General features: G+C 38.9%; 2 protein-coding genes and 1 long non-coding RNA gene across 10 annotated transcripts in view; 1 reads left to right on the top strand and 2 right to left on the bottom strand.

The window, feature by feature from the left end:
- The window catches only part of kif21b (kinesin family member 21B), a 93127-nt gene extending 81694 nt beyond the window's left edge, over nucleotides 1–11433 (bottom strand). For all 4 annotated transcript variants that reach the window (XM_028446665.1, XM_028446667.1, XM_028446666.1 and 1 more), the window contains exon 1: nucleotides 11089–11433. In XM_028446665.1, coding sequence (XP_028302466.1) covers nucleotides 11089–11129 — 41 coding nt within the window. In that variant the 5' untranslated portion in view covers nucleotides 11130–11433. The remainder of the gene's footprint in view (nucleotides 1–11088) is intronic.
- Nucleotides 11434–15329: 3896 nt separating this feature from the next.
- LOC114463690 (uncharacterized) lies at nucleotides 15330–20659 on the bottom strand. Of its 4 annotated transcripts, XM_028447400.1 has the most exons (4): nucleotides 20572–20659; nucleotides 20299–20368; nucleotides 19204–19287; nucleotides 15330–17962 (listed from the first exon to the last, which is right to left on the bottom strand). In XM_028447400.1, exons 3-4 carry the CDS (start codon nucleotides 19276–19278, stop codon nucleotides 16022–16024), a joined length of 2016 nt encoding a protein of 671 aa, XP_028303201.1. In that variant the 5' UTR covers nucleotides 19279–19287; nucleotides 20299–20368; nucleotides 20572–20659; the 3' UTR covers nucleotides 15330–16021. The 4 variants fall into 4 exon arrangements, with proteins under 4 accessions (XP_028303201.1, XP_028303203.1, XP_028303202.1 ...); XM_028447402.1 differs by lacking the exons at nucleotides 20299–20368; nucleotides 20572–20659 and adding an exon at nucleotides 20068–20081; XM_028447401.1 differs by lacking the exons at nucleotides 20299–20368; nucleotides 20572–20659 and adding an exon at nucleotides 19843–20056.
- Nucleotides 20660–21899: 1240 nt separating this feature from the next.
- On the top strand, nucleotides 21900–26013 carry LOC114462762 (uncharacterized). Of its 2 annotated transcripts, none has more exons than XR_003674027.1 (3): nucleotides 21900–21959; nucleotides 25666–25758; nucleotides 25895–26013. It is a non-coding gene; the product is annotated as an uncharacterized LOC114462762 (long non-coding RNA). The 2 variants fall into 2 exon arrangements; XR_003674028.1 differs by lacking the exon at nucleotides 21900–21959 and adding an exon at nucleotides 22229–22316.
- Nucleotides 26014–27688: the final 1675 nt, after the last annotated feature.

The following is a 27688-nucleotide window of genomic DNA, read 5'->3' as shown; positions in this document are numbered from 1 at the left end:
AGATCAGGACAACGCATACAAATACAACCAACGATCAGCATTTAAGCATTGAACAATACATTTGGGCTGCTGAGTGACTTCAGAACGTTTTAACACTGTGTTGTTTCTCATATCTTCATTTTATTACCTCACCATCTACCTCCTTCACCTACCATGTTTGTTTTTAACATAGTCGTTCCATTTTAAAGCCTGGGTACTACCGATTAAAAAAAAAAAAAAACTAATGGAATTGGGGAATATTACACAAGTTAATTTATTTTTCAATTAAACTGTACTTTTCAAAAGTTGGCGTCTGTACTTTTATTCCATTGCTTGATTTATTCTCACTTAACTTGAATGATTAATTTAGCTAACAAAAGTTAGACTCTAGTCAAGACAACATTTGATGCTAAAACAAAGAATCATATATACTGTTTTGGTGGATGTGATTTTGTGTCTATTCCTCTCACCATGGGAATATGGCAAACACATGCAGCTGTGCCCAAATTATTCATACACTCAAAGCATGGACACACACTCTACTACACACTCACAATCCTTTCAGCTCACAGTTCATATTTGCACGCTACAGTAGCCCTTTTGACAACAGACGAGACACTTGCTCTTTTTTCCTCCGTGACCTCATCTCCCACCATCCTGCTGTCTCTCCTTTTTCTTTGAATTTTTTGTCATTCTGAGATGAGCAGAAACAGTTTGGAGGACTTGATAAACCCCTCCCCTTTTTTTATTGGTTGTCCTTCACCTCTTACTTCTTTTTCCTTTTTTTCTTCCTTTATTCCTTCCTAATTTTCTTTTCCTCCCCGTATCAATTATGGGTGGGAACCTCTGGGTACCTCACGATACGCGATACGATACGTGATACAAAGCTCACGATAACGATTATCTCATGATATGGCAATATTGCGATTAACGATATATTGGTCAGAAATCAATCCACATAATCAATGACATAACAAGAAAAAAAAAAGAATAAGTCAAAAAATACAATTTTTATTTTATAAGTGTCCTATGAACAGTGACTATTTTAGTGCAACATTTCTGTAAATAAGTGTCAACAACATACCAATGTAAACGAATAAGTATCTCCAATAGTGCTTTCTGTAAACAAAAAATAGTCTCTTATCAGTGACACCATTATAGTGCAATATTCCAGTAAACAATATATTGGTTCCTTCAACAAACAGTGACAAAATTTCTGTGAAGAAATACCTGCACATTTTAGTGAAAAAGCAGAAAAAGTTTTTGGAAAAAAAAAAATATATATATTTTTTTAATTATTTTTTTTTAATTGATACCTCACGCAAGCATATCGATAATTGGTCGTGTGGAAAAATATCGCCGTATCAAGATATCGTCACACTCCTAATATCAATAGCTTATATGCGTGCAAAGCTCACAAAGACCTGCAGTGACATCATGAGACTCATTCACACTGTGTCCTCTGTCTAAGCTAAGCCAAGAGGTGCTGTGTTCAAAGCCCTCCACCCTCACTATTCACAAGGAGGAACAAAGTACTCTATGATCTCGAACTGACCACAAAAATGACCCAACAAAGAGTAAATATGCTAACAGAAAATGTCTAAAAGATTGACATGTCACACAGAGTCCATTAAAGGTTTTCCTATATTTACACTTAATGAATGATGATGGTTTGGATTCCTTAGAAGAGAAAAATAGAGGAAAAAAATGCAAATGTCAAACCGGACCCTTGTCATTCCTTACTGAATACAAATGAATGACAGTAAATAACTTCAGAGCTGTGTATGCAAGTCTCTGTGAGTAACTGTGTGCATGTCAGTGGGTGATTTTGGAGGCAGTAGAAAGAGCGAGGGGGTAGATGGTAATATTTTAGCCTTACAGTCAGTTTTTGTTTCTTGCATATTAGAGAGCAGCAGCAGCTAAAGATTAAAAAAGGCAAAGAAAGAGAAGTAAGTAAAGCTACATAATAAGGAAAGAATGTTTCCGTTTTAAAGCCAAACTATAAAAATAACAAGTTACTGATTCCTGAACATTGTTCGTATCCAGATAAGTGAGCACTGACCGCAGTGTTTGCTCGCTTGCCGTTTCAGCCAGGGGTATCACTACACACATCCAACTTAACAGAGTTGACAAAGCATCCGTGGTGTCCGCCATCTTGTAAACAAAGCAGCCTCTGAGCTGCTGCGGGAAGCAGGAGGCTCAAATGCATTGCACTGCTGCCATCATTTAAAACTTTTTTACTTTCATGAACCTTTGAATTTTGGATCTCCGTTTTTTTATTTCGCAAAATTTCAAGCAATGAAATTTAATTACATTCCAAAGGCCTATACATTTTCTATATCATCCTATCCAGGTGATGCTAAAACGGCATTGGTGTCAATCTCAGATTACTCAGAGTGCAGAAAAGTAGCCAAAAAGGTTAAGATCATGACCTGTACCATTAAAAAAAAAAAAAAAGTATTTTGTAATGCAGACAACAACTGTATCATTGAATCTAGTTACTGTATGAGATACTCTATGATTGCCTACTACACCCTCTTTGTTGGCTACTTGCATTTGTCCTGTCCTGAGAAACCTTTGAATCTACTAAGCAAGATTGGCTCCAAATTAGTTTTACAGTACACACACACACACACTTAGAGGGCTTCTTTAGCACTCATGTCACATAATGCGCTCACATACAAGTGAGCAAGTCCCCGAGACTATGAGAGGAACAGACAACAACAAAAAAAAGACAAACATTTGATGGCCAGAAGGAGGAACTGATGCTCGGCTGAGGCGGGACCAACATGGTAGGTTTACAGACGTGTTTCCTGCTCATCTAGCTCCAAATCACCAATCACAAAACAAATGGATGTGACTCCAAGTTTCCCAGAGTGTAAATCAGCCTCGAGCCTTTTGAAGGGGGGTGCACACACACACACACACACACACACACACGCACACGCACACGCACACACACACACGCACACACACACACACACGCACACACGCACACACGCACACACGCACACACGCACACACGCACACACGCACACACACACACACACGCACACACACACACACACACACACACACACACACACACACACACACACACTCTTAAGTTTGAAGCCTTTGTGTTTCAGCTTTGAAGCTTCTCCCCCTGTGCACTCTGCGACTTCGGTTTGGTTTGCATGATGTTTTTTAATTCTGAATTAAAGTGTTCTGCTTTGTGTTTACATGAAAAAAGTTATTTCGAATTGACATTTCCATGGAAAACAGGTTTATTTGGCTTTATTTATTCCCCTTTTGGTCTGCGAGTTGGGAAGGATTCTGATTGGACAGGGAGCGAATGTGACGTATTGATAAGGAAAAACATCGAACAAACCTTTTCTTTTCGGCTACAACATAGAAGACCACATGAGAACTTTTAAAGAGAAGTTTTAAAGCAGGAGCTCGAAAATAACATACAGTTTCACTTTGATAGAGAAAACTCCGGAAAACAAGAACCAGGAATAAATATTTTTTCCTTGTAAAGATAGGTAGCTCTAACAACTGGTACACTGAAAAACTTGGTAATATTACAGCCTGCACATGCAATATGGACCTGCATTTACTCCGTCTCTGGGTTTTAAGATCACTCGTTTGATGAAGCTTGTTTTCGTTTGCCAATGTCCGTGTAACAGTAAGGTAAGGCTCTTAATAAAACTTGGCTCGAATCCGGACTGCCATCTTGGATATTGTCATCACTGCGTGTCATCGCGACTGGCCAAGCATTGCGCAGAATGACCGGAAATAACTTAAAGCGGAATTAAAAGTTTACAAAATAGAGGACTTTTTAAATTCAGAATTAAAATTGAAATAAACCAGCCACCTAATTTGGATTTAAGTTCAGTTCGGAAATACATTTGCAATCGGAATTAAGTGTTTACAAGGTCAGTTCAACCAGGATCGAACTGCTGCTCATAGCGTGACACCATCACTAATACTGCAGTTCGATCCCGGTTGTCTGTATTTACATCCAACTGGAGCTCTTCTTCATGCCGTCTACGAAACAGCAGAGTTGAAACTGCCGCCCCCTGTGGTCACAGATTTTTTCAAATTCAAATTTTGGTAAACAAAAAAGTTTACATTGAGTTTTTTAACTTTTACTGATTTTTAGGGCAACCTAAAGCAGCACAAGCTGTCATTTTGACTGAAAAAACTGCTAAATGATCCTGAATGCTTCACTGCAATAAAACTCAATGGACTAAAAGGAGCGATTGGTGCCACTAATGACGTCATTTCAACATGGCGGCGCACAGACTCGAAAACGGTAAAGTTGCCCCATTTTAACAAGTTAATAAAACTAATATGGTGCAAAATAACGGGTTTTGCTAGGCATAGATCATCTGATAAGGACATTTCAAAAGGTTTTAGGCCTCGTTTGTAAAAACAGTAGAGGATCCCTTTAACTTTTGTTCTCCTCTTTTAGCCTCATTGGCTTCGTTATCCTGAAGGAGAAAAGCCTTAAACACATGGTCCGTGCCTCCCAACTCGTTCCTCTGATAAAAGCTAAAGTTAGATAAAGAACACAGCCTCGGGAGGACAACGGGTAAGGTGGGAACATCCAGTGGTAGTCACGAGCTCGGATACCTCTAAACAGATTTGTCTTTGTGTCTATTTATACCCGTTCAGAGGCTGACTTAGCACTTTGTTGTTAGACGAGCATCTCACTGAGTGCTAGAGCTGCACAGAAAAAAAATCTGTTTCATATCAAGTTTTCCTACTACCAGTCAGTTCTCTTTTATCAATTGAAAAAAAATTTAAATCGTGGGGTATACTGACAGAAAAAAGGCACAAAAAAAATATATTAAAAACACTAATTTCATGGATAAGGAAGCCTAACAAGGCAACCAAAAGATGAGAGAAAAATTAGATGATAGATAATATTTTTAGTGTATTTTACAGCTGATTGAAGACATAGGTCAAAAAAAAAAATGCTAACAGAAAGCTAACACAAGTGGAAGGTTTTGTTTTATGGGGTTTTTGATAAAGGCTCAGTAATTGTGATTAATATAATTTGAACTTTAGTAATCAAGAACGTAATTGTAATTGACTTTTAGGTGGGAATTTATTGTAAATGGAAAAAAATTATGGTCAAAGTAATCATAAATAAATTGTAAGTGAGCATAGATAAGACGTAATTGAAATCGAAAAATGGAATCTCCCACCACCCTGGAGTCTATACAGTATCTCCTCACAGCCTGTTTGCGTCAGACTACTACGGTACAAGGAAAACACAGCAATGTGGGGGGCACTTCAACGACAGCCACTTAGACATTATTACAAGCATCTGGTTGCGTCTGACTGAACCGCAATGCAGATTCATTGACTTAAGTGTGCGTACATCGTGTGTGTGTGAGTCTGTGTGTATACAATCCATTCCTCAGGCAGTCACGTCTGAATGCAGGATTGTAGGTCATGTTGGTGAGTATACAGACATTGTTTGGGGAAGGCGCAGCAGAGAAGAGGAAACGAGCGCTGTCGACTCGAGGCAGCGTCTGCGTGCTGTTTGCCCCTCATTGCCCTCTATATGAATAATTAATCAGGCATGTTCAAAATTAGGGTTCCATGATGTAGTCTGCCTCAAGGCAAGGCAACATGCGAGCGATTATTCACCATCCTCTGATATAAACCTTCAACTTTCTCTGGGAAAAAGAAGCTGGAGAGTCAAACATTAAGAGGAAGAAAAACGCTGCGTATACGACAGGAAGCTATCCTTCTCTGTAGGTTTATTTGTCTGCTTCCTGTTTCCTGCCGAACACTGTTTTTGGCCTTTCAAAGGGTTTATAAACACATACATGACAAAAGGTACCTGACCATCAATGCAGTCATATTATGTCTGATGACATTCAGCTTACACAGATTACACGCAGTTTAATGAAACAATTACTGTTTTATTCACTTTTTATTTAACAGGAAAATAAAATTAAGTACACTTCATAGTAGGGCTAGGCTATATGGAACAAAACTCATGTCAATATTTTTTCTGAAAATAGCTATATACGATATAAACCTCAATCATTTTATTTCAAATTAAATCTGACCAGAAAGACAATTCTGGGTTAAATGCGATGATCCAAATGCCACACAGGCACATTTATGAACAAACAGCTGCACAACATGTGTCACTTCAGTCTTTTTCTCCTCTAAAGGACAGCACATGTGAGTGAGTTCTGTAGTGTGGCTTGTTTAGGGGAAGGTCTGAGTTTAGAACGCACTCAGCAATCCATCTAACTTTGCTTTGTATGCTGTTGTGAAAAGTAGTGAAAGCAGTGACTCCTAAAAACAAGCTTTTTTAAAAAAAAAAAAAAGCTATGAAAAAATACATATATTGATAAAGAATATAATGTAATTTTTTATATGTCGAAAACAGAAAACTCGATACATATCGACGAGCTCTACCTCATAGAAATTTCTGGACAGTTCAAAATTTCAGATTGTTCAGTGATGCAATAAAATGTCCCTAATCTACTGAGAATTTAAATCGACTTCCACTAAAAAAAAAAAAAAAAGAATTAAACTTCTTGAAGAAAGCAAGCTGAAAAGCTACTATGATAAATGGCTGGCATTGTAGTTCCTCTTTCAGAACGAAAGATAAGTGTTGCTTTGGTATGATCACAAAGCCATGTCTACAACAAATCCTGAAGGTTTGCTTTATCTGAAGATTTACCGGTAAACACACAAAGTCTTAATGGTTTTAGTGCCTGTATCTCCATTCTGTGCTGGGTTTTGAGAAGTAGGTTTTTTTCTAGTTAAGTTTATTGACCAAAAAAAATTGTTTTTTTTGTTTTTTTTTTCAATTACTCAAATGTATTAACACTAGCATGACCAGAGTGGTGTCATTTGACACCTATACCTTTAAAGTCCAAGCTGGTGTCATATGGCGGGTGTGAACAACTCAGCTTGTGACCATTGTTATGTTACTGAGGCCACTACTCCCCCTCAACTAGGGTGGGGGGGTGGCTAGGTAGGTTCCAGGACACAAAGACCTTTTGTATTCTCCTTTGTGTTTCCCATACAGCAGCTACATAGAGGTTGCAACTTATATTTCAACTTTTGCAACAGAAAGTAGTAAGTAGTAATAGTGAGACGTCAACACAGTTTGTTTGCATTCTTGGTGAAATTTATTTAATAGAGATTTTGTGAACAATTCTGGCACTGCCACACCTCCTTTATGCATTTGCCACATGCAAACTTGTCACAATACATATAACGCTTGGTGGCACGGTTTTTCCTGCAGCAACACTTCACCTGGCACAGTGCCCTTTTCCCCACATCCGGTGTGGGTGGTTGTTGCTGAAGGTTTTGCTCATTCACCTCCTTGGCTGCCATATGAGACTGGGCAAGCTCATTTGCAAGCTCCAGCAAGATGTCCACCCTTCTCTCCTTGACCCCAGTGCATGTCTGATAAAGCACATGTGCGTTCAGCGCTGCAATGTCAATCATGTTGTAAAACACAGCGACTGGCCAACGCCGTGTTCCTGAACGCACAGTGTACTTTCGAACCATCTGGTCCATGACGTCCACACCGCATTTCATGCTGTTGTAGTTGGTGACTGTGTTCGGCTTTTTTTTCCGAGTAGCCTCAGTCTCCACCGCGCTGTGCATGCTACTGAGGAGGCAGACAGTCTTCTTTCGTTTGGGCACATAAACAGTCAGTGTGGCACCAGAGGTTGAAAACACTTCTGTGCTGAATTCCTCACGGGCCAAATTCTTTTTAGCTGAATCTGGAAGCTCCCGGCGAATCTTATTGACTGTGCCAAGGAGGGTGGTCTTCCGGCTGTGCAGTCGACGTGCTAGTGACAATGAAGTGAAAAAATTGTCGATTGTAACAGTTCTTCCTTCGTCCATAAACGGTTCCATAAGCTTCATCACCACATTTTCAGACAATCTCTCCCCAGGAGGACGACTGGGGTCTTTGCCAAGATATGGGATGATTTTGCACACATACTTGGATTTAAGGTCACATGCCACCCAGAACTTGATACCAAACTTGTCCGGCTTTGTACTTCCGCATTGGGTCAAAGGTTAAGAGGGATAATGTCAGCATAACTGATGGTGTAAACAGAGATTTAGATTGTTTTTCCTTGTTGAAGCATTGATTCTTTGTGCATCTTGTGCACTTTCTTCAAATTTGTAAAATAATAGCTTAATAAAATAATCATGGACCTGGTTAGTGAATGGTGGACCTCGTGAATTTACCTTTTTAAAGTGAGAACTCAAACAGTCCTCTTCACACTCGGAAATCTCGCTTTACCATAAATAGCAACAATACATTTTATTTATAAGCACTTTTCAAAAACAATAAAGGTAAATAGTGAATACTGTTAATACTGTTTTTCTTTTTCTAATTTTATTTATTGTGGTTTATTAATTGATCACAACACACATGGCTCATATTAATTTGGCCATTCTAATCCAATAATTCCTTATAATGTTATTTGGATTAACAAACATCTACCTGGGAGAAACTGGTTTCTCAACACTGGCCATCATTTACACCAACCCCCAAAGTTTGTCACTGCCTAGCTGCACATTCCGATCGAAAGGCTTTATTTACATAAGAGAGGTGGCCCCACTGAGTTGCAAATGAGTGTCATTTGGCGGCCTCTGGGCAGGGCAACAGGAGTAAGAAAATCTTGGGCATGCTAGTGTTAACTCATACAGGACACAAAAGGAGAGAGCCAACCCTGGCTAACATGTAGCGTCTCTACTAATACAGCAAGCTTCTTGGTTGCCTCTAGGGTTTTCCTCAAACTTTATCTGAGCAGCGCTGCAGACACTAGCCATCTATATATCTTCTCTTTTCACCTTCTTTTGTCAGCTCCACCTACTCTGCTTCCTGTTATTGCTGTCAGCGTGAGCTAGCACAAAGGAGATTCACTCAGCGCCAGACAAGCAGCTGAAACCTCCCCTGGGGGCCACTGAGGCCATCCAAAGCAATCACTGGGGTCTGTATGGGGAGGGGACCTGAAATGGGTCATTAAAAAAAAAAAAATTATCAATGTCATTGGTTTCCATTTTCTTGGCGAGCTAGACAGTTGTGGTCCTAACTTCAATTAGATGTGCAACTTCTGATCATCTAAAAACACACATATGTGTGTACAAACGGCCTATTCTAAACCAGTAGACAGACTGAAATCAACTCTGGCTTATAGAATTATTACAGGCAGTAAATGTATCATTGTATTACTAATAAAGTGTATTTTATTAAATGAGACTTGGGAACTACCACACATCCACTCCCTAAATACAGAGCAGCAATTCATGCCAACTTAGTTCCAAGTCTGCTGCTCGGCAAATGTCAACACACGAACACATTAAGCATTAAATCTATATTATGTGGTAACCATAATGTCCTCACAATGGTTCAGACTAGAGGTTGACTGATATATCGGCCAGCCGATATATGGACTTTTTTCAAGATCAGTCATCGGCCAAAAAAAAATTTTTTTTTTTTTTTTTAAACCATCACCAGATCTCCCTAAGGAAGAAACACTTTATTATAGGAAGGATATAAAAAGAGAGGGCAGTGTTACACCTAAGTCAGGGGGAAGGGAATAGGAAGGAGAGACTCAAGGTAAGAAATGGAAAGGGTGGGGAAGAGCTGATTATTTTAAAGTGAGAGTGAGATGTGATGTTGTAGTTGTGCATATGGTGACAGTGTGAAGTTTAGGTATAATGGTGATAGCTGTGAACAGAGGAAATGAGTGAGGTGTTATACCTAACACTTGTATTTAGTTAAAGGCTGTGGCCACTCTATGGATACGCAACACCCCTTATTGGCCAGTTTAAGTCACGTGATAGGTGCACCACATGACTTAAAGTTCCGTAATTTGTATATTAGCTCTTTTTTATTTTTAGCTACCCCGCTAACCCTTTTATTTTAGCCCTAACTGTAACCTTAACCCTAAGCCTAACCCTAACTGTAACTCTATTCCTAAACTTAACCGTAACTCTAACTCCATCCCTAACCCTAAAATGTTTAGTTTTGAAAGTGGAATTTGCAGTGTTAAATATGTTAAAATGAAAAAAATGATTTGTTAAATGTGGGATTCAAACCCACGTTAGCAAAACCCAGTTAGCAGTGAGTGCAGCGTCTTAGACCATTTAGCGCTTATGTAGGGGGGCAATGGCTACGTTTAACATACCTCCAGACACTTTCTTAGTTCAAACCGACTAGTTGCACATTGCATATTGTTGTCGTGCTTTACTGCTACTTACCTGTCCTGTAGTTTCTGTTTTACTTGGTCGTGTACGGGTATATTCAAAGTTCAATAAATCTTAAGAGTTGTACTGGTGTATTTAATTTAATTTCTAATATATACATGTATATCATATGAGTGTTTCAATTGTCTTTCATATTCAATGTGCTTAAAAAGCAGTACATTGGATTCCAAAATCGGCCGAATTTTTTTTCTTTTTTCTTTTTTTAAATCGGTATCGGCCTTTGAAAATCCCATATCGGTCGATCTCTAGTTCAGACGTGACTCTGCAGCCTAGACTGAGTGCATTCCCAACAAAGGCTGAGCACTGAGTGAGAGCATCCCTTTGTGCTCCTTTCATTCTCAGATGCAGAGTGAATAAAGAAGGAAAACCACACACAATAAAGACCTGCACTAGTCAGTGTGCTTATAGACTCACCCTTTGGTGCACATCGCTGACAGTGCAGGTGAATGCCTGGTAGGCCAATGCCAAAGAAAGTGGATTATTAAAAGAAACGCCCATTCTCCTTCCAGCACCTGGCAGCAGCTGTCCTTGTCACTAATAGACCAGTGTTACAGGCTGAATGCATCCCTTTGTAGAACATTCATTATTACCACATGCTGCACCACAACTCATACCCCCAACAGAAAAGCAGTCACATGGAGATGGTGTGATGATGACACAAACATTGTTTTTCTTTTACCAACGCTGAGCTGTATCTATGTCTTATAGAACCCGGTCCTGGTAAAACCCAGCAGTGCAGATGGACAATCATTTCAAACCAGGCTCAAGGTGAGCAGGGTGCGTTTAGGTGATCACCAGGAGCCTCAGACACAATGTGGTCTGCTCAGGTCGGCACATTTTCAGCAAGCTTACCTCAATGCAACCTTCACACAGCAGTCACTTTGACTGGCCATGGTCGCTTCCAATGACCCGGTGGGATGCAGAGAACGGGCTGTGGAGAGTTTTCAGGGTGCGTTCAGGAGCTGCTGAGCGGCGGGTGTCTCAGGTCAGGAGCAGCCGTCAAGACCTGCCGGCGGTGAGGCGCCTCAGCGAGACTGCTCCGGTCCTCCTGGCCGCTGTATCAGTCATGTCTGTCAGGCTGCTGTGTGGTCGTCAGACCGCTGCTTGTCCTCACCCTGGTGTGTCTCAGTCCCACACAGTGGACAGACAAAGTGTGTGAGCTTCAACAGCCTCTGCTCCACTCTGAGCTACTCACGTTTAGAGGCAGACAGACAATTGAAGCCTTCACTGACTGTCGGAAATGGGACACTCACAGTGAAGTACAGACTGAGCAGAGGCATCCACAATTTCCAAGACGTAATCAAATAGAAAGTCCTATTGGGTATTTATTATTATTATTATTATTATTATTATTATTATTATTATTATTATTGACCTGTTCACCATGTTTATTATACTAAAGAAAGCGTTGATTTTATTTTGAAATCAATACTTTTCAAATACATCTTTTTTTTCCGAACATGAACACAAAGAGCAGTGTATTAACCACAAAGCCTAAATAATATTATTAATAATTAACAAATATAGATCCTGTACATGTTCTCAAAGGAGTTGAAGGAAGTATAAATTTATATGATCGTATTCTTACCCATTGTAATATCTACTACTATACTATATTTCTGGACATTAATCTTCTTATATTACACCTATTTACACTGTAAAAGGAGACATAATTAATCTGTCCAAACATACACATACATAAGAACATACACACCTATTAATACATGTTTTTTCCTTTAACAAGTATTGATCATTGTAGTGTTCTCTACATTACTATTTGTAGTACCTTGGGAATGTTTTTAAGCAGAAATAGAAAACACATTGTTAAACCTTGGTAAACAATTTAAAACTCACAAACTACATTCAAAAGACATGTAATTGTAAGCAGTTATTACCATTCAATACAGGCATAATAAATCTTTAAAGCATTAATTTCTGCTTTAAATGTTGTTAAACTGAAATTAAAGAATTTGGAGATCTACTGCACTCTTTGAAACAAATAGTACGAGCAGTCATTGAATGCAGCATAAAGTCATTTGAGTGCCATTGAGCTGAACCAGTAGTAATCCCGCCTTCTGATAAAACAACAGACCAATCACAAAGCTGTTCATGCCACCATAAACCCGTCCAGTGACACGCCCTCAGAGCCGTAAAGATCACAAACCATGTGCTATTCAAACTACTACGCTGTCTGTGCTGGAGCAACATCTGAAGTCCGTTAAACAGCCATAAACACAAGCACACTGAGACTGATCCAATGGCGGAGAGGAGGAGCTTCATTTTGAACACCTTGGAGGGCAAAGTTTAAAACTCAATCTGTGTTATTATAAATCTGGCTTTTAAGTGATTCAAAGAAAAGAACTGATCCTGGTTGAGAGAAAACGGCTGAATATTACATCTGGTTTGTACGGAGCCCCAGACATGACATGGTAAAAAAAAATATTAACTCGTGCGCACAAAATACTAAGTCGTGCGCACGAAATACTAAGTCGTGCGCACGAAATACTAAATTGTGCGCACGAAATACTAAATTGTGCGCACGAAATACTAAATTGTGGCTACGAAATAGGTATAATGTGCGCACGAAATAATAATTAATAATATTAATAACATTCCTGGTCAGCTGGGTGAGCAAATCGAGCGCACCTTCTCTAAGGTATTTAAGGTAGAGGCAGGAGAGAGGCTAAAGTTACACGATGGACAGGGATAGTATGATTGAGTTTTATTTTAGGCTGGGAATGAGCTACAAAGACATTCTGAAAAGCCTGGCATTGCAAAGAACCATTATTACCGAGAGGCATTTAAACAGAATATTGAGAGCCAGGCTGCTTTGCCGGCGGAGGTACGACTTGGACGCCGGGATAGATTTCATTGTTGACCAACTGCAAGGCCCTGGAAAGGATCACGGTTACCGGTGGATGTATACAAAGTGTAAACAACACGGTATTTCTATCAGAAAAGAAGACGTCAGGATCCTCCTCTCTCTACTGGACCCCATCGGTTCTCACGTTCGTCAGAGCAGACGTCTCAGAAGGAGGCAATATTTTGCTCAGGGACCTAACTTTGTGTGGCACATAGACTCATACGACAAACTGAAGCCATATGGGATATGCATTAATGGCTGCATTGACGGGTTCTCGCGCAACATCATTTGGCTGCGGGCCGCCCTCACTAACAGTGACCCGAAAGTTATCGGGGGTACTTTGTGGACGCAGTGGAGCGATGTGGGGGCTGCCCCAGGCTCGTACGAACTGACATGGGCACTGAGAACGTAGTGGTGAGAGACATTCAGCGGTATTTACGGAGAAATGACGTGGATGACAGAGCAGCGGAGAGAAGCTACATCACAGGAGCAAGTACCGCGAACCAGAGAATTGAGAGCTGGTGGGGAGTGATGAGAAAACAAGGAATCGAATCCTGGATCACACTTCTAGCAGAACTGAAGGATGAGGGATTCTTCGCTGGGGATTTCGTTGACAAAGCCTTGTCACAGTTCTGTTTTATGCCATTCATTCAGGTAAATAGCCACTGTGAGTTTATGTTCATGTGTGTGATGTACTGATTCTTTAGACCACAGATTCTCAAACTGTGGTATGCGTAACACAGCAGGCTCCATCTAGTGGTACGCCAAATAGACACTTAATTAAATATAAATACAAAAAAAGTGTTTTCTTTTCCTATATTTAAACACAGTGTTAATGTTCATACTGTATGTATCACAATGCTATTTAAGGTACTTTTATTTTCTTAACACAAACTTTTTCTTACCCACTGCAAAGGCATGTAGAGAATAAAGAGGACTATATTTCACCTAATGTAAGCCCTAATCACTGTATAAAAATACACTGTATACCAGCTGTGACTTAATCATTATTGTTTCTTCAACAGGAGGTATTAAATGACATCCGGAGTGTTTGGAATGCTCACCGTATAAGGCCCTCCAAGAACACTAACGTGCCCAGTGGGATACCTGATGTCATGTACATCGCCCCTCACCTTTGGGGTGCAGAAGAATGTCTTGTTCCACTGACTGAAGATTTGACCACATGTAAAGAAAGGTGCACATTTTTTAGTTCAGTCCCATGTGATGTGGACATGTTTGATTTGTGCACAATAATAATGGGGGAATCAAGCTTGGAGTTCCCATCTACCTTGTCCCAGGCACTTGATTTATATTTTCATCTGAGGGACACGGTTCGTCCTCAGTTATTTGAGGCTATTTGAATGGACAACAAATCGTGAGGTACATTTGGTACTTTAGTACATTCTTTTAATAGCATAATGTACATATTACTTTTTATATTTGTGTGATCATCTTGTGTCTTTGTTTAAACCAAAATAATCAGAAAAGACTGTATAACTTTTCAATTTTACCTATTTTTCAGTAAATTAGCTCATCATTAAGTATTGATAACAAAAGTTAGCTACAAAATAAGAAATATTTAACTTAAATAGTTTAACAAGTTAGACAAAATCTATCTTTTGGGGCTAGAGTCATTATTCTTCAGTAATATTAAACTTGTCAAACTGTAATAGCTTCAAAAGTTGTTCATAAAGTTTGGTTGTTATATGTTTTTGGTATTTGGCTTTAGGGTAAAGTTCAAACAAAAATAAACTGATCTCTTATTGGCATCACCTAAATGGTAACACAAAAAATATCCATTTAACCATTTATAACAAGGACAATAGCACCCTAGACAGCAACCACACAGACTGGCAATGACATCATGATTCTAATATTATGATCAATTAGACAAGAAAACCAAATAGACGACTGTATAGTGTATCATTATGATGGTTGTATCATCAATGCTCTGTATTTTTCCTGAGCCTCTGTTTTTATAATGATGGAAGAAAATAAAACAATTGAATGTTTGATGAATAATCGTCTTCCATTATCAGTCACAGCACATTTATAATGCTAGAAAGTAACTATGGGTGGTGTCATTAGAATTGTTCAAGTGTGAAGATGTATTGAATGTAACCAAGAGGATATCAACATTTAGTACAAACTTGAATGGTTTATTCATTGGTCTGTTTTCAAAATACACCACATTGAAAAACAGGTTGTATTTTGTACATAATAACAGGATAAGAATTATTTGTATATATTTAAACTTCTTTAAAGTGTAAACCACTAATGTAAACAACTGACTATATTTTAAATACCATGAAAACATCATTCAAGGCTCACTTCCTTTTTTTTTACTGGGGTTGCTACAAAACACTGTAATAATAATATAAAACATGCTTAATCAACTGGATTTTGGTATTTGAAGTGGAGCTGTACATATGCCTAGTCAGTGTATCTGCAGTAGACAGCGCTCAGCATTCTCCCAGTTTGTAGAACAGTAACTGTACGCTATAATTGGAATATTTTCAGCTCTTCACCCGCTCATAAAGTAGTCATTTCTTGTGGCACTAACCGGAGTAACACAGGATGTTTTTTTCCGATATTGCTGTCCCCGTCCCCAGCAATGTATTGCTTTGCTTCTGTCCCGGCACTCCCCTCTGCTTCTGCAAACTGGGAGAGCGCCGAGTGCTGTCTACTGCAGGTAAGACACCGACTAAGCATACATACCTCATACAAACCCCATTTCAAAAAACCCGAACCATCCCTTTAAGCTTACCATTTGACTGTGAAAGAACACAGCAACCCCTTTAAAGGCAGATGAAATACAACGCTGAACATAAAAAAAGCAACAATGACATACATATTACAAATAGCAAAACCATCCATTCGAACAAGGAGCTGTCACATCCTTCATGTTATTGTTTATATTACCTACACCACATCCATTACCCACATTGAGCTTGTGAGAATGTTGTTAAATTCGCTGCGAAAATCTGGATAGCTGTTGTAACCAATGGGCAGCTTTAGTACACATCCACATGTGTGGGACTGTGGTCTACGGAGGAAATCTGTGGTTTCTATGAACTCAATTAGTATGACATTATCCAAGAGATCAGACCCTGTACAGAACCGCAGGAAAAGCTGAAGATGGTTACAATCAATTTCCCCGATGTACCTTTTCAGGTAACGAGAAACTGTTGACTGGGCAGCTGTCATCTCCTCTGGAAAATTTAGAAGCCCCTTCACTGTTTTTGCAGTTGGTTTTTTTTGTGTAATGAAATGATGCAGTCCTTCTTGTGGTAGTAAACCAGCTACAGAACCCACAACAGGACGCCAGCACTTAATTACATACATTGGGGCCTGAACTATTACTTTGTGTCCAATCTGTGCCAAAACTGGGAGCAGTGTGTCTTTGGTGGGGACTTGCTTGCATTCATGTGCATCGAGTATATCCAGCAATTCATCTGTGTCAACTGAATTAAAGTCCTCTAAAGCCTTCAGAAGGACAGATCTTTCTTCTTGTGATACATACAGTAAAAAGGAATCCTTAAAACTACTGGTTGTCGAGCCATACAGCACTTCTTCGAGAAATGGTATTGCAAGTTTTACTGGGAAGTAACCTGCTTGTTTCCACCCTACTACAAATACTCTAGCTACAGCCTGCCATTCTTCACACTGAAAGTCATGCCTGATGAAGGGGACTTTCACCTCAACTCCCAGTGTGCAGCTGTCATAGAAATCCATCCAAAATTCTGTCAGGCAGTCTCGCAAAACACCATTTCCTTCCCCCTGTTCAAGCTCTCCATTTGGTAAATGCATTTTGATGTTGACCTCAGATGCAATAATTTTTGGGTCCTTGAAGGCACTGATCAAGTCAGTGAGACAGTGACCTCTTCTTATGATCAGCGTTACAGGACAAGATAGTGGTTCAGGAAGTGCTTGAGCTGGAACACCGGCCTCCCCTGCAAGCACCGGTGACAGATCCACTGTTTGATGAGGTGCATCGTCCTCTTTTTCTGGAAAGGGTGTTTCGAGGTTTGGTTCATCCACTGTTACATAACTTACATCCCCACTTATAATAATAATTGCATCAGAATCTTTGCTTTCGTCCAGAGTTAGCAGACCATCCCATGGTAATGTGTCGTTCAGTTCCAAATTATCACTTGTGGAAGCTCCATCATTAATTCCGTAGTGGTTTGGTGATTCTGAATTTCTGAACAGATCCTCAATGGCCTGACTCTGTTCATTGTCAGTGAGATCTACCACTGATGGTTGGCTTATTTCGTGATCACCTGCCTCCACTCTTGAGGGCTGCTGTCTTGTTGTCTTCTTGGTGCACAGATAAAGTCGCAGCATTCTGACTTTGCTTTGGCTATACAACTCGTCTACTGTATTGGACACTTCAACATGTATCTGTGAGCTCTCAATATGAGTTGAATAGTGTGAAAGACTTTTGTTTTTTTTTGATTGGCCTTCTGGGAAAAAAAGATTTTCAGCAATACCTTTGATATTTGCCACTGTTTCGTCTTTGTCAATAGAAAGATGCCTCGTTCCTCCACCACTTACAGCCCTCACCTGTTTGTACCTTTCCTCTTCCTCATCAAAATCCATCCAGCCAACCTCAATTCGTCTCAATTTCCGTTTGGCATTTGTATTTCCTGCCCACTGAGATAATTTCTTTTTTGGAGGCATCCCGTCAGCTCCAGACAGTCTTTGTCGTAGCTTTGAAAGTATGGATTCTTTTCTGGATGGTGATTTTTGCGACAGTGCTGCTTGTCTGCAAAAGGCCACAGTGGAGACTCTATCTCCAACTTTGGGGATGTACTTTGCCAGGTCACTGTCTGTCATTAACGGAATGACAGTTTCATCAATCTGTAAAAACAAAATATACTCCAAGTCAATAAATAAATGAATTAGAACATACTAATGCATAATATAGAATGCCAATGAATATTTAAAGGAAGTTAAGAATATAGGGCTCTATTCTCCTGTTTGGACTTAAACGCCTTTTTGCGCTTCTCTTCTACGCGTATTCTCCGGTCCAAGCTGCTGACACGCCCACCGCGCGTAAAGAGCCAAAAAGCGTACATGTGTGAATGAAGGCGGGTTGAAAGAAAGGAGGCGGTGATGTCATTTTTTTGGGCTGTCTAGAAATCACGGAACCTGGAGCTTTCCCAATGCTTGTGAATGTCATTGAAAATTATAAAGTTCACTTTTAATTTGAAATGTCTTCGTTGATAAACAGTATAACAGGTTGATTTAATCAGACCATTGATCAGATTATTGTAGTGTGACTGAGGATAGGCCGCATTCTGTCCGAGTCACAGTTAAAATCTCTCTCCTTGATCATCATCGTCATCATCATCATCATCGTCATCGCTGTAAAGCGTGATGGAGTTAGATGCGCTGGAGATATGAGGAAATAACGCGGTCGCAGAGCGTCCTGCTTTAATACAGAGGGATGTTTACAGTGAAACAGAACTATTGGCTTCCATAATACACAGTTTTAAATATAAATAGTTTAAAATGACCTGAGCTGAGCCTCATTAATATATGCGTGGGAACAGTTTGTGGTCCATCCTGATCTGCATATGCCAGCTTGTTTCACTTTGTAGTGGATCAAATTGTGACTTTATGTTGGATATAATATGAAAATAGTTGAATCACTGTGACCAATGTGGACAGAAGTCTGTGGCTGTCAGAGTTTTAATTAATCGTGCAGCAGCATCTGAGTGATCACAGCAGCAGCTGCGTGACGCACAAGTCCGTGTGGCTTCAAATGTAACTAAGTCCATATTTCTAGTGCAATATAATGTTTCACCTCATTTTATGTAACTACTTTTGATAACATTAGCTTTTGATAATGATGCAGATATTTTTTCAGCATGAGATGACTGAGAACTATTTTAAATTAATGTGTAAACAGTTGATTTTTTGTACATTTGATTACATTAAAAATGAAAACGTAAATTTTTTAGATTGTGCATCTGAATTTGTGCATTTAGCCAATCTGTTCTGGTCTGACCATGTTCTACACAAAATTTCAACGCACGCACGCACGCACGCACGCACACACACGCACACACACACACACACACACACCCCTCCCTTACATTTTCATCTTCAAGTTTCTGGATCACATCTTCAAGTTTGCGCTCCATCAAAAATTCTCGCAGCTGAGTATCCATAGTTGATCACTAAACCACAGGAAAACAAAATTAATTAACAAGTAGTAGATTTGTGAATGAATTAAAAAATTTATTAAATTAAAAAAAAATTAAATTGGGCTTTAAGCTTTTATTGGTCATGTATATGTTGTTACACATATATTGAAATGTGTCCTCTGCAATTTAACCTATCCCTGGGGAGCAGTCCTAGCATAGTGGCCCACCACCATACAATATGAGAAAGCACACAATATACAAGAGGATATATCTGCACTTTGTACTGTTTCAATTAAAATTCATTAAAATAAGGTGTTGCAGCCTATGTGGAAGAGAGTAACCAATTAAAAAAATAATATGCTGTTCCAATACTTTAAAGATGCTTATCTTGGGAGAGCTGACCACAGTGTCACAATTCCCATCTTGAATATAGAAAGTGAATGTCAAAAGACCATTGCTAGAGATGTTTTTCAGTGTTTAATGACATATAACGTTTATTCAAATACACAATTGTGCCCACGGTAAGACCATTTATCCATATAATGTGATAATATAATATATACATATTCAATTATATATCTCTCTTACACACACACCATGGTGACCACCTCCAAACCAGCAAAGACAAGGTTGTAAACAAAACTCTATAGACTCATATTATTATGCATGAATTGAGTTTGACTGAATACAATGAGTTGAGCATTTGTCCACTTCAGCCTAAAAGCTCCCCAAATATTATTAAGGGAAGATGATTCAGTGTCCATCCAGTCATTTAATTTGGGACTTTAGTGCCGGTTCACGGTAGGAGCTTACGACTGGGTTGCCGATCACCCGGAACTAAAACAACTATGACCCCGTCTTGAAGCTAGCAAACAGTGGTTGGCCGGAAAGTTTTCAAAATAAAAGCAGTTTTAGTAACATGCGCTACACATGCCAAAATAATCATTAAAAAACGTAGCACACCGGTGTCACGGTCTGAGTTAGCATGGTTTTAAAAGAGAGACACCTGTGACACGGAAAACTCTGGCTTTATGCTCAACATACCTCGCTTAGTAGTACACGCCTCAGCTCTGCTTGAGAAGTGCCATGTGTGTCCACGCCAGGACTGCAGCTCCTGCAGGCACGAGTTTACGGCTACATTATTAGCACAACAAACCAACGTGTAGTAACAGGATGAGGATAAAAAGTTTGTAAGTTTTGTGAGACGTCAGCAGATAGGCTACCCGTTGTAACAAAGTATTAAACATAAGCCTAAATAACTGCCAAAATGCGGGATAACAAGATATTGACGTGAACAGAAAAAGAAAAGACACTCACCTTAAGGACTTCAAGTAGGCTGCAGTTTCTTGAGAAGGTGCGCTCGATTTTTTTCCCCAGCTGTCCAGGAATGTTATTAATATTATTAATTATTATTTCGTGCGCACATTATACCTATTTTGTGGCCACAAATTAGTATTTTGTGCGCACGAATTAGTATTTCGTGCGCACGTTATACTTATTTCGTGGCCACAATTTAGTATTTTGTGCGCACGAGTTAATATTTTTTTTTACCATGTCATGTCTGGGGCTCCGTAGGTTTGACTGTAAACCACAAATCAAGACTTTTCATCGCCAAAGCTGGAACATCCACATTGAAAGAGAGAAAGGAAGAAGTTAAGACTACGTTTTTTGCTTTTTTTTTTTTTTTTGCTTTAATGTGAAATGAACCTTGAAGATGTGTCAGTCAGTCACTGACTCCTCTTTCTGTCAGTATCCCTTTTACCCCCCATTTTTCAGCATTATGCCAAGAAATCCAAGAGAACTGGGTGTCACTTCAGCACCAGCACTCTGACTGTTTTCTTTCTACTTGTGCAGGAAACAGAGCTCACACAGCTACAGTCCAAGTTAGTGATGCCAAAGGTTTGCCCTGCTTTGCTGCAGTTTAGAACAGATGTGGGCAACTGGCAGCCCGGGGCCCACATGTGGCCCTCACAGTCCCCCAAAGCAAATCCCCAAAGTGTGTAATTCAAGAAGTTGGAAGGAATATGAAGCCCAACATAATACACAAAGTACATAAATCCACACACAAAAACATACAATTACAATAAAGACACAACAAACACTTAAACAAATAAAATGACTACAAAACACGTTTCAGAATAGTTTCAAAGACACAAACTGTTAACAAAATTATAGAAAATAAAAGGAAAATACAAAAAACATAAAAAATGCAGAAAATGACAGAACAATCCACAAAATTAAATCAAGAACACAGAAAATAACAAAAACACACATAACTCCAAAAACACGCAAAATTATTAAAAACTGACAAAACGTCAAAAGTCAAAACTACAAAGACAAAAAAAGAGAAAACACTTTTTTCCCCGGTGTTTATGTTCTGATTGGTCATTATTCTAAAAGTTGACATGAATATCATGTGGCCCTCAGATCTCATAAAATCACATGTTTGTGGCCCTCACTGTGATAAATTTGCCCATCCCTGGTTTAGATTTTGAAGAAATGTGTTTAGTGAGAAGGTGGCTGATCAACGTTGTCACAGAGAAGTGTTTTGAGTGCTCCCAAATGGTGTGCTGCTGTTGCAGAATGACTTCCTGTAAAGCTGCTTCTCAACCATCCACACACCCTCTGCACTTCCTGCTTGTTAACCTGCTGACACCACTCACTTCCAACTGAGCTCTACAGAAAAGTGTGAAGCTGGGCGATAGGTGAGACGTCACAAATGTTCTCACTTTATTCAAAGAGGCATTAGTAAACAAATCATAACAATGGACTGAGCTCATGTCCTGAGACAAGAACAAAAAATCATTCAGCAGCTTCTTTTCTTTGTGTGCAAATGCCAGAGCTATTCATTAACGACAATCGCTTTAATGTTATGAAACACTCTGCAAATCATGGCATGAACTATAAGCTCATTCTGTGTATGCAGAGAGCTTATGACTGAGCTGGGTTCTGTGTGTTTGTTGTCCTGAGTACCAGGCAATGGTGTTGTTGGATTCCACACAAGATTAGCATCCAGTTATGGGGATCAGGCTCCAATCCTCCTGGATCTGCTGTGACCACCAGTAAGTAGGACAACAGAGCAACAACAACAGAAGGGGATGCAGACAAAGTGCTCTCAACTCCACACACCTTGGTGAACTTTGAAGAGCTACTCAGAGAGATTGTTGCATAACTAGCTTTGCTTTGCTGTGAAAGCCATTTACACCTCAGGCATGCTTGGCATTTTATTACCGGTTTGTTGTTTAAAACTTGTGTGCCAACATCTCATAGCTCTACCTCCACATAAAGCCCACTGTGTGAGCTGAAACACGCTGTGCACACTGAGGCTCTTAGGGATGCATGAAAACAAGGACACACTAATTGTATAAGACAGACATGGGCGACTCGGGGCCGAATTTTATTCAGCCCCTAAAGTAAACATACAAAATGATGGAAAAATATACAAAACAAAATCAAGAATACATTAAAATATACAAAGAAAAAGGAAAACATAGTAAAAGAAAAAAAACACGGAAAATACTCCAAAAACACACAAAACTACTACAAAAATGAACACAACGATGACAGTAATACACACAATTACTCCAAGTATCACAAAATAGCAACAGAAATACACAAAATTATTAAAAAAAATATACAAAATTACAGAGAATGACAACAAAAGTACACAAAAAGACAAGAAAAACTCTGCAAACCCATTGTACTACAAACAAACAGAAACAACAACATAAATATACAAAAATTACTCCAAAATGACAACACAAATACCAGTCTCCAAAAAACATACATTTTTATGTGATAGAAGTTGCCCACTTCTGCTATAAGAGATGCTGAAGTATAATCAGTTCTGCCAGTCTGGATAATTGGAGAACAATAGTGTTTTTTCTTTTGATTTGTTTTGACACATTTAATAATATTGTAGTTCATCATGTATCTTTAGACTGCCCACATACAGTCAGATGGATGTGAGAGGCTCAGTCAAACATTTAGTGTGATCCTTGATGGTAGAGGAGGCATCTCATATCAAAGGAGTCCAGTTTTTGTTTTTAAAGTGTCCCAGTTTGAGCATCTCGCCGTCTTCAGTGATAAACACTGAAAGAGGAAAGGGAGAGAGGCAGAGCTGAGCTGAGGACAACACACACAAATGCAGTCTTTATCTTTTTTTTCTCCATATACTTTGATGTCTCCATAATCCCTCTCATGCTTCTTCTATATTTGGCTTTGAGGCTCCATAAACTAATCTCCCATTCTTCACAGTAACAAAGCACTTTGAATTGGCCTGGATTGAGCACATGCACTTTTGGCTTGTTCCATTTATCAATTTTTTTATATTATTTTTTCAATTTTCCACAACCCTTTACTCTTTAAAAGTCTCAGAATCAATGAGTGGTCATAGATTTTTAAATGCCTATGCGTGATACTAAGTGTGACTTATGTGTGTCAGCCACACACTGAAGAACATGTTCTTGGCAGAGTTTCAACCCCCGTAGTGCTTCGTGCCATCATGCTGCAGACCTATTTCACATCTGACAGAAGAAGCTGTGAGAGGAAGTTACTACTATAAACTGTGGGGTTTAAATCATTACAAAATCCAAATCAAAAACATGTTTCAATTCAATTCAATTCAATTCAACTTTATTTGTATAGCGCAAAATACAACAAGAAAAATAGAACATCATAGTGTCCCAGACTAGATGAACCGTGAACCACAGATCAGGAACTGCCATCATCAGCTTCACGACACCTGAAACAGAGCAGAAAGAGAAGGGAGAGGAGAAGGCACTGACTGCAGAAAAAACATGATACATTATTATCAAGTCAGCCTGCCTTGGCCTTGGGCCTCACTCCCATGTGGCCTAGTCAACACTTATTATAAAGGTGACGAATCTCTTCCCGTTTATTGGTAAGCTAACAGCGACTCCAAGGTCTGTAAATGCAACTGTTCACAGACGAGCCTATCCGCTGTAGCGGTTAGGTTATGTTCTGATTCAGTCCTGTTTATGTGGACTGTAAATCATAACCAGCTACATCAGAATTTGAATCTCTTCCCGTTTATTGAACCAGTAAATGCGACCGTTTACAGCCGAACCCATGTCCGCTCTAGCGGTTAGGTTTTGTTATGATTCAGTTATAATGATGTTGATATTATGATGACAGTGAATCAATAGAAACAGGGATCAGTGCATGTTTGGAATTATTAATCAGGAGGAAAAATGGTAATATCTATTCTTTTTTTGCTGTCATTGAAAATGAATCAGATGTTTGTCACGTGCAGCAGTAGTCAAAGCCTGGCAACTTTAGCTAAAGTTAAGCAATTCTGAACAACAAACCAAGTGTAGGAAGATTAAAATAAGGTGGCATTCTCATGTGAATTTAACATCCATTGAGACTTGAACTCACAATTTCTGGCACAAGAGATAATACTCTATCTCACTGAGTTAGTTAGCAAGAGACAACTGTGCAGAACTTATGTTTAAAACTGATTTTTCCTGCTCATTATAGGAACTCTGCAGCTGCAATGATTAGTGAGTAAAACAACAAACCAAACACATTTAATCCAACTGTTTCATGATGGAACATCCTCTATGTCATGGAGCTAATTAGCACAGGGAAATATCACCTGTAGCTTCACTAATTAGCTAAACCAGTCACTCTGATTTTTTTAGATGTACTTTTACAATGTATATAGCAAGTATGTTTACATTACCATTTATGGTCAAACATTTTGAGGCACTACAGGCTCAATTTTTGATAAATCAGAAATCTGTGTCTGAATATGTGCTGTAGCAAGTTTGATGTCAATTGAGCAAAGATTGTTGGAGGAGATAGGTTTACTAAGTTTTACGTTTTTTGGAGATAAAAAAAAGTTGCAATAGATTTGAATGTAGAAAAGTTTTGTCAGTGTTGGGGCACTGAAGGAAGAAAGAAAGAAAGAAAGAAAGAAAGAAAGAAAGAAAGAAAGAAAGAAAAACTATAGGTTTCTGGCAGTTTATGCTGCCTGGCCCCTAATAAAAAGCAAATGTTTAGGGTGTTATTGTATTATCTTTATTCTGAGCCACTTAATCAAAGTCTATGACATGTTTAATCACTATCCCAGATTTTGTACCAAATGCATATAAGACATATGAATACCAATTTAAACTTTTCTCTTTTTCCACAAGAGTAAAGCTGCATTACACTTGTCTTGTAAACTTTGATTAGTAACATATTTAGTTAAAAAACATGTCTGGATACATGCATTTGATCCCCAAACAGCCTTGGCACATGCATTGTAGACCCTCCATGGATGGGGCATGCAAAGATTGAGTGAGCACTAGTGAGTCACTCACAGACATGATCCAGTAGAATTTCAGTGTCCGACCTCATTGCAGTTACTGACCCACACTTTGCTGTGTTTCTATCTGAACTCAGTGCATTGTGTCATGCTAAGATGGAAGAGCAGCAGTGATGGAGGCTGGAAGGTGATGAGAGGGATTGTTGATGCCTCAGGATGGCACCAGGAAGGTGAGACAGCTCTGATACACCTGTGTGAATATAATATCATAGTGTGAAACCAGTAGGATAATTCACATTTACCTGGAGTAGCCTGCAGTATGAGGCAACATTTAGCTGTTTTACCCCATCACCATATCTCCCCAAGGTTGTCCTGCTCTGTTACTATGGAAACATCCTCTAAGGAAGGGAGAAAGAGACAGGAAGAGATGCTGAAACTGCAGAAAAGCCTCTTTGTCCTTCACTACACGGCATGGACTTAGCAGGGCAGAAAGAGGTTTTTAACCCACACACTTCTTTCACCTCAGGACAAGCAGATGTTTAGAATGAGGCATCAGTAGACTCACTACTCATCCTCAACCCCAAACTGTTCAAGCTTCACTGATAACTTTGATATCGCTAAGCAAGAAAAAAACGCTCAGTGTTTAATTAAATACCACATGCAGCTTGAAACATGAGTATGACTGTCTGCAAAAACACTTTCAGACACAAGCCCAAACACTTTCACTCATGCACATGTACACGCACATAAAATCTCACTCCATTCTGAGTCAGGAAATTGGATTGCTCCTTCAAATAACTTGATTATAAACAGCCTCGCTGTTACACGAGGGCTGTGTCACTTAATAAACCCTAAGTACATGCACGCACACACACACACACACACACACACACACACACACACACACACACACACACACACACACACACAAGTAACTACAGATCCATCCTTGGCTTTAACCCACATGATGAAAACATGTTAGGACATCAAAAATATGAATCAAATTATTATTATTAACTAAATGGAAGCATGTATTGAAATAAAACTGTACATTGGCCTATTTTCTTATTAGTAGATGCATTTGTAATTTATAATTATTATATGATAATGTATATATTTTTTAAACATTGTTGTTAGGTTGTTGTATTTAATGTGACACACTTATCGTAATAGGGCCGCATGTCAGCAGTTATCTATCAGCACCCAAATGTCTTCCTGTGAAATATATATATAAACTGTACAATTGTATAGTGGTGAATCGAGGGTGTTTCTCAGATTGATGGTTATGCCCTGTTATTCTCCAGCTACACTCATTACCTCCCACTGTCTAAAAAAACTGTAGCTGCTGGATTAATTGATATCTTTAAAATGTTTGTTTTCCATTGTTTCACACTACTGACCTGACTGTCAGGCTGCTCATGAATTGAGCTGGCTGGAATATGGCATAATTTGTTGTGCAGTGACCACTGTTTGTTGTTGTTTTTATTCTCGGGAAGTATTGTACATTCAAGCATTGTTTGTTAACCCTAAGTAAAGGAACATATGGCATGTGAGTTTCCTTTAATCAGGTGTAAAGTATAAAATAGAGCTATATCTGCATCAAGCTCTGTCAGATTAGCCTGCAGTCCTTTAGTGTCATCTAGTGTTTGACTGTAGAACCTACAGGATGGTTCATATAATTCTGATTCTTGCTTTTTGTATTAAAGCTTCTCTTTATCAACAGTGAAACGTTTTTGAACTGGAATGAAGCCAACTTGTGTAATCACAATTAATTAATAGTTAATGGTATTTTTTGATTTCATGAAGAGGGACATTTTAATTGTGTGTAAAATGTGTTATCGTGTGAGTATTATTCTGAAATTTTGCACTGTAGTTTCAAAACCGGATTTGTAATCTTGGTTTATCCTATATCTATGCAGAAGCAGTGTTAATTTACTACATATAATTTCATAGTTAATACGTTTGTTATCTGTAATAGAATGTAAACTAATTTAATGTATAGTAATCTAAACCGATCTAATCTAATGTTAATGAAAAATGCATTGAATTTATGTAGTACCTTATTTTGGTGAGTCATTATTCTTACACACCACACTTATTGTCTAATGTGAACAAAGCAAATCTTAGTGGAACCAATTTATTTTAATGTGAAAATCACAG

The sequence above is a fragment of the Gouania willdenowi genome, chromosome 5 (genome assembly GCF_900634775.1).
Source record: "Gouania willdenowi chromosome 5, fGouWil2.1, whole genome shotgun sequence".
In the NCBI taxonomy this organism is placed as follows: domain Eukaryota; kingdom Metazoa; phylum Chordata; class Actinopteri; order Blenniiformes; family Gobiesocidae; genus Gouania; species Gouania willdenowi.
This window is presented reverse-complemented; position numbering and strand designations above follow the sequence as displayed.

What these genes read in the sequence shown, in the direction of transcription:
- LOC114463690 (XM_028447400.1), bottom strand. Translation starts at nt 19,278, where the DNA reads ATGGATACTCAGCTGCGAGAATTTTTGATGGAGCGCAAACTTGAAGAT. An exon ending in AGAAACTTGAAGATGAAAAT is followed by an intron (nt 17,963 to 19,203) that starts GTAAGGGAGGGG and finishes TTGTTTTTACAG; the next exon opens with ATTGATGAAACTGTCATTCC.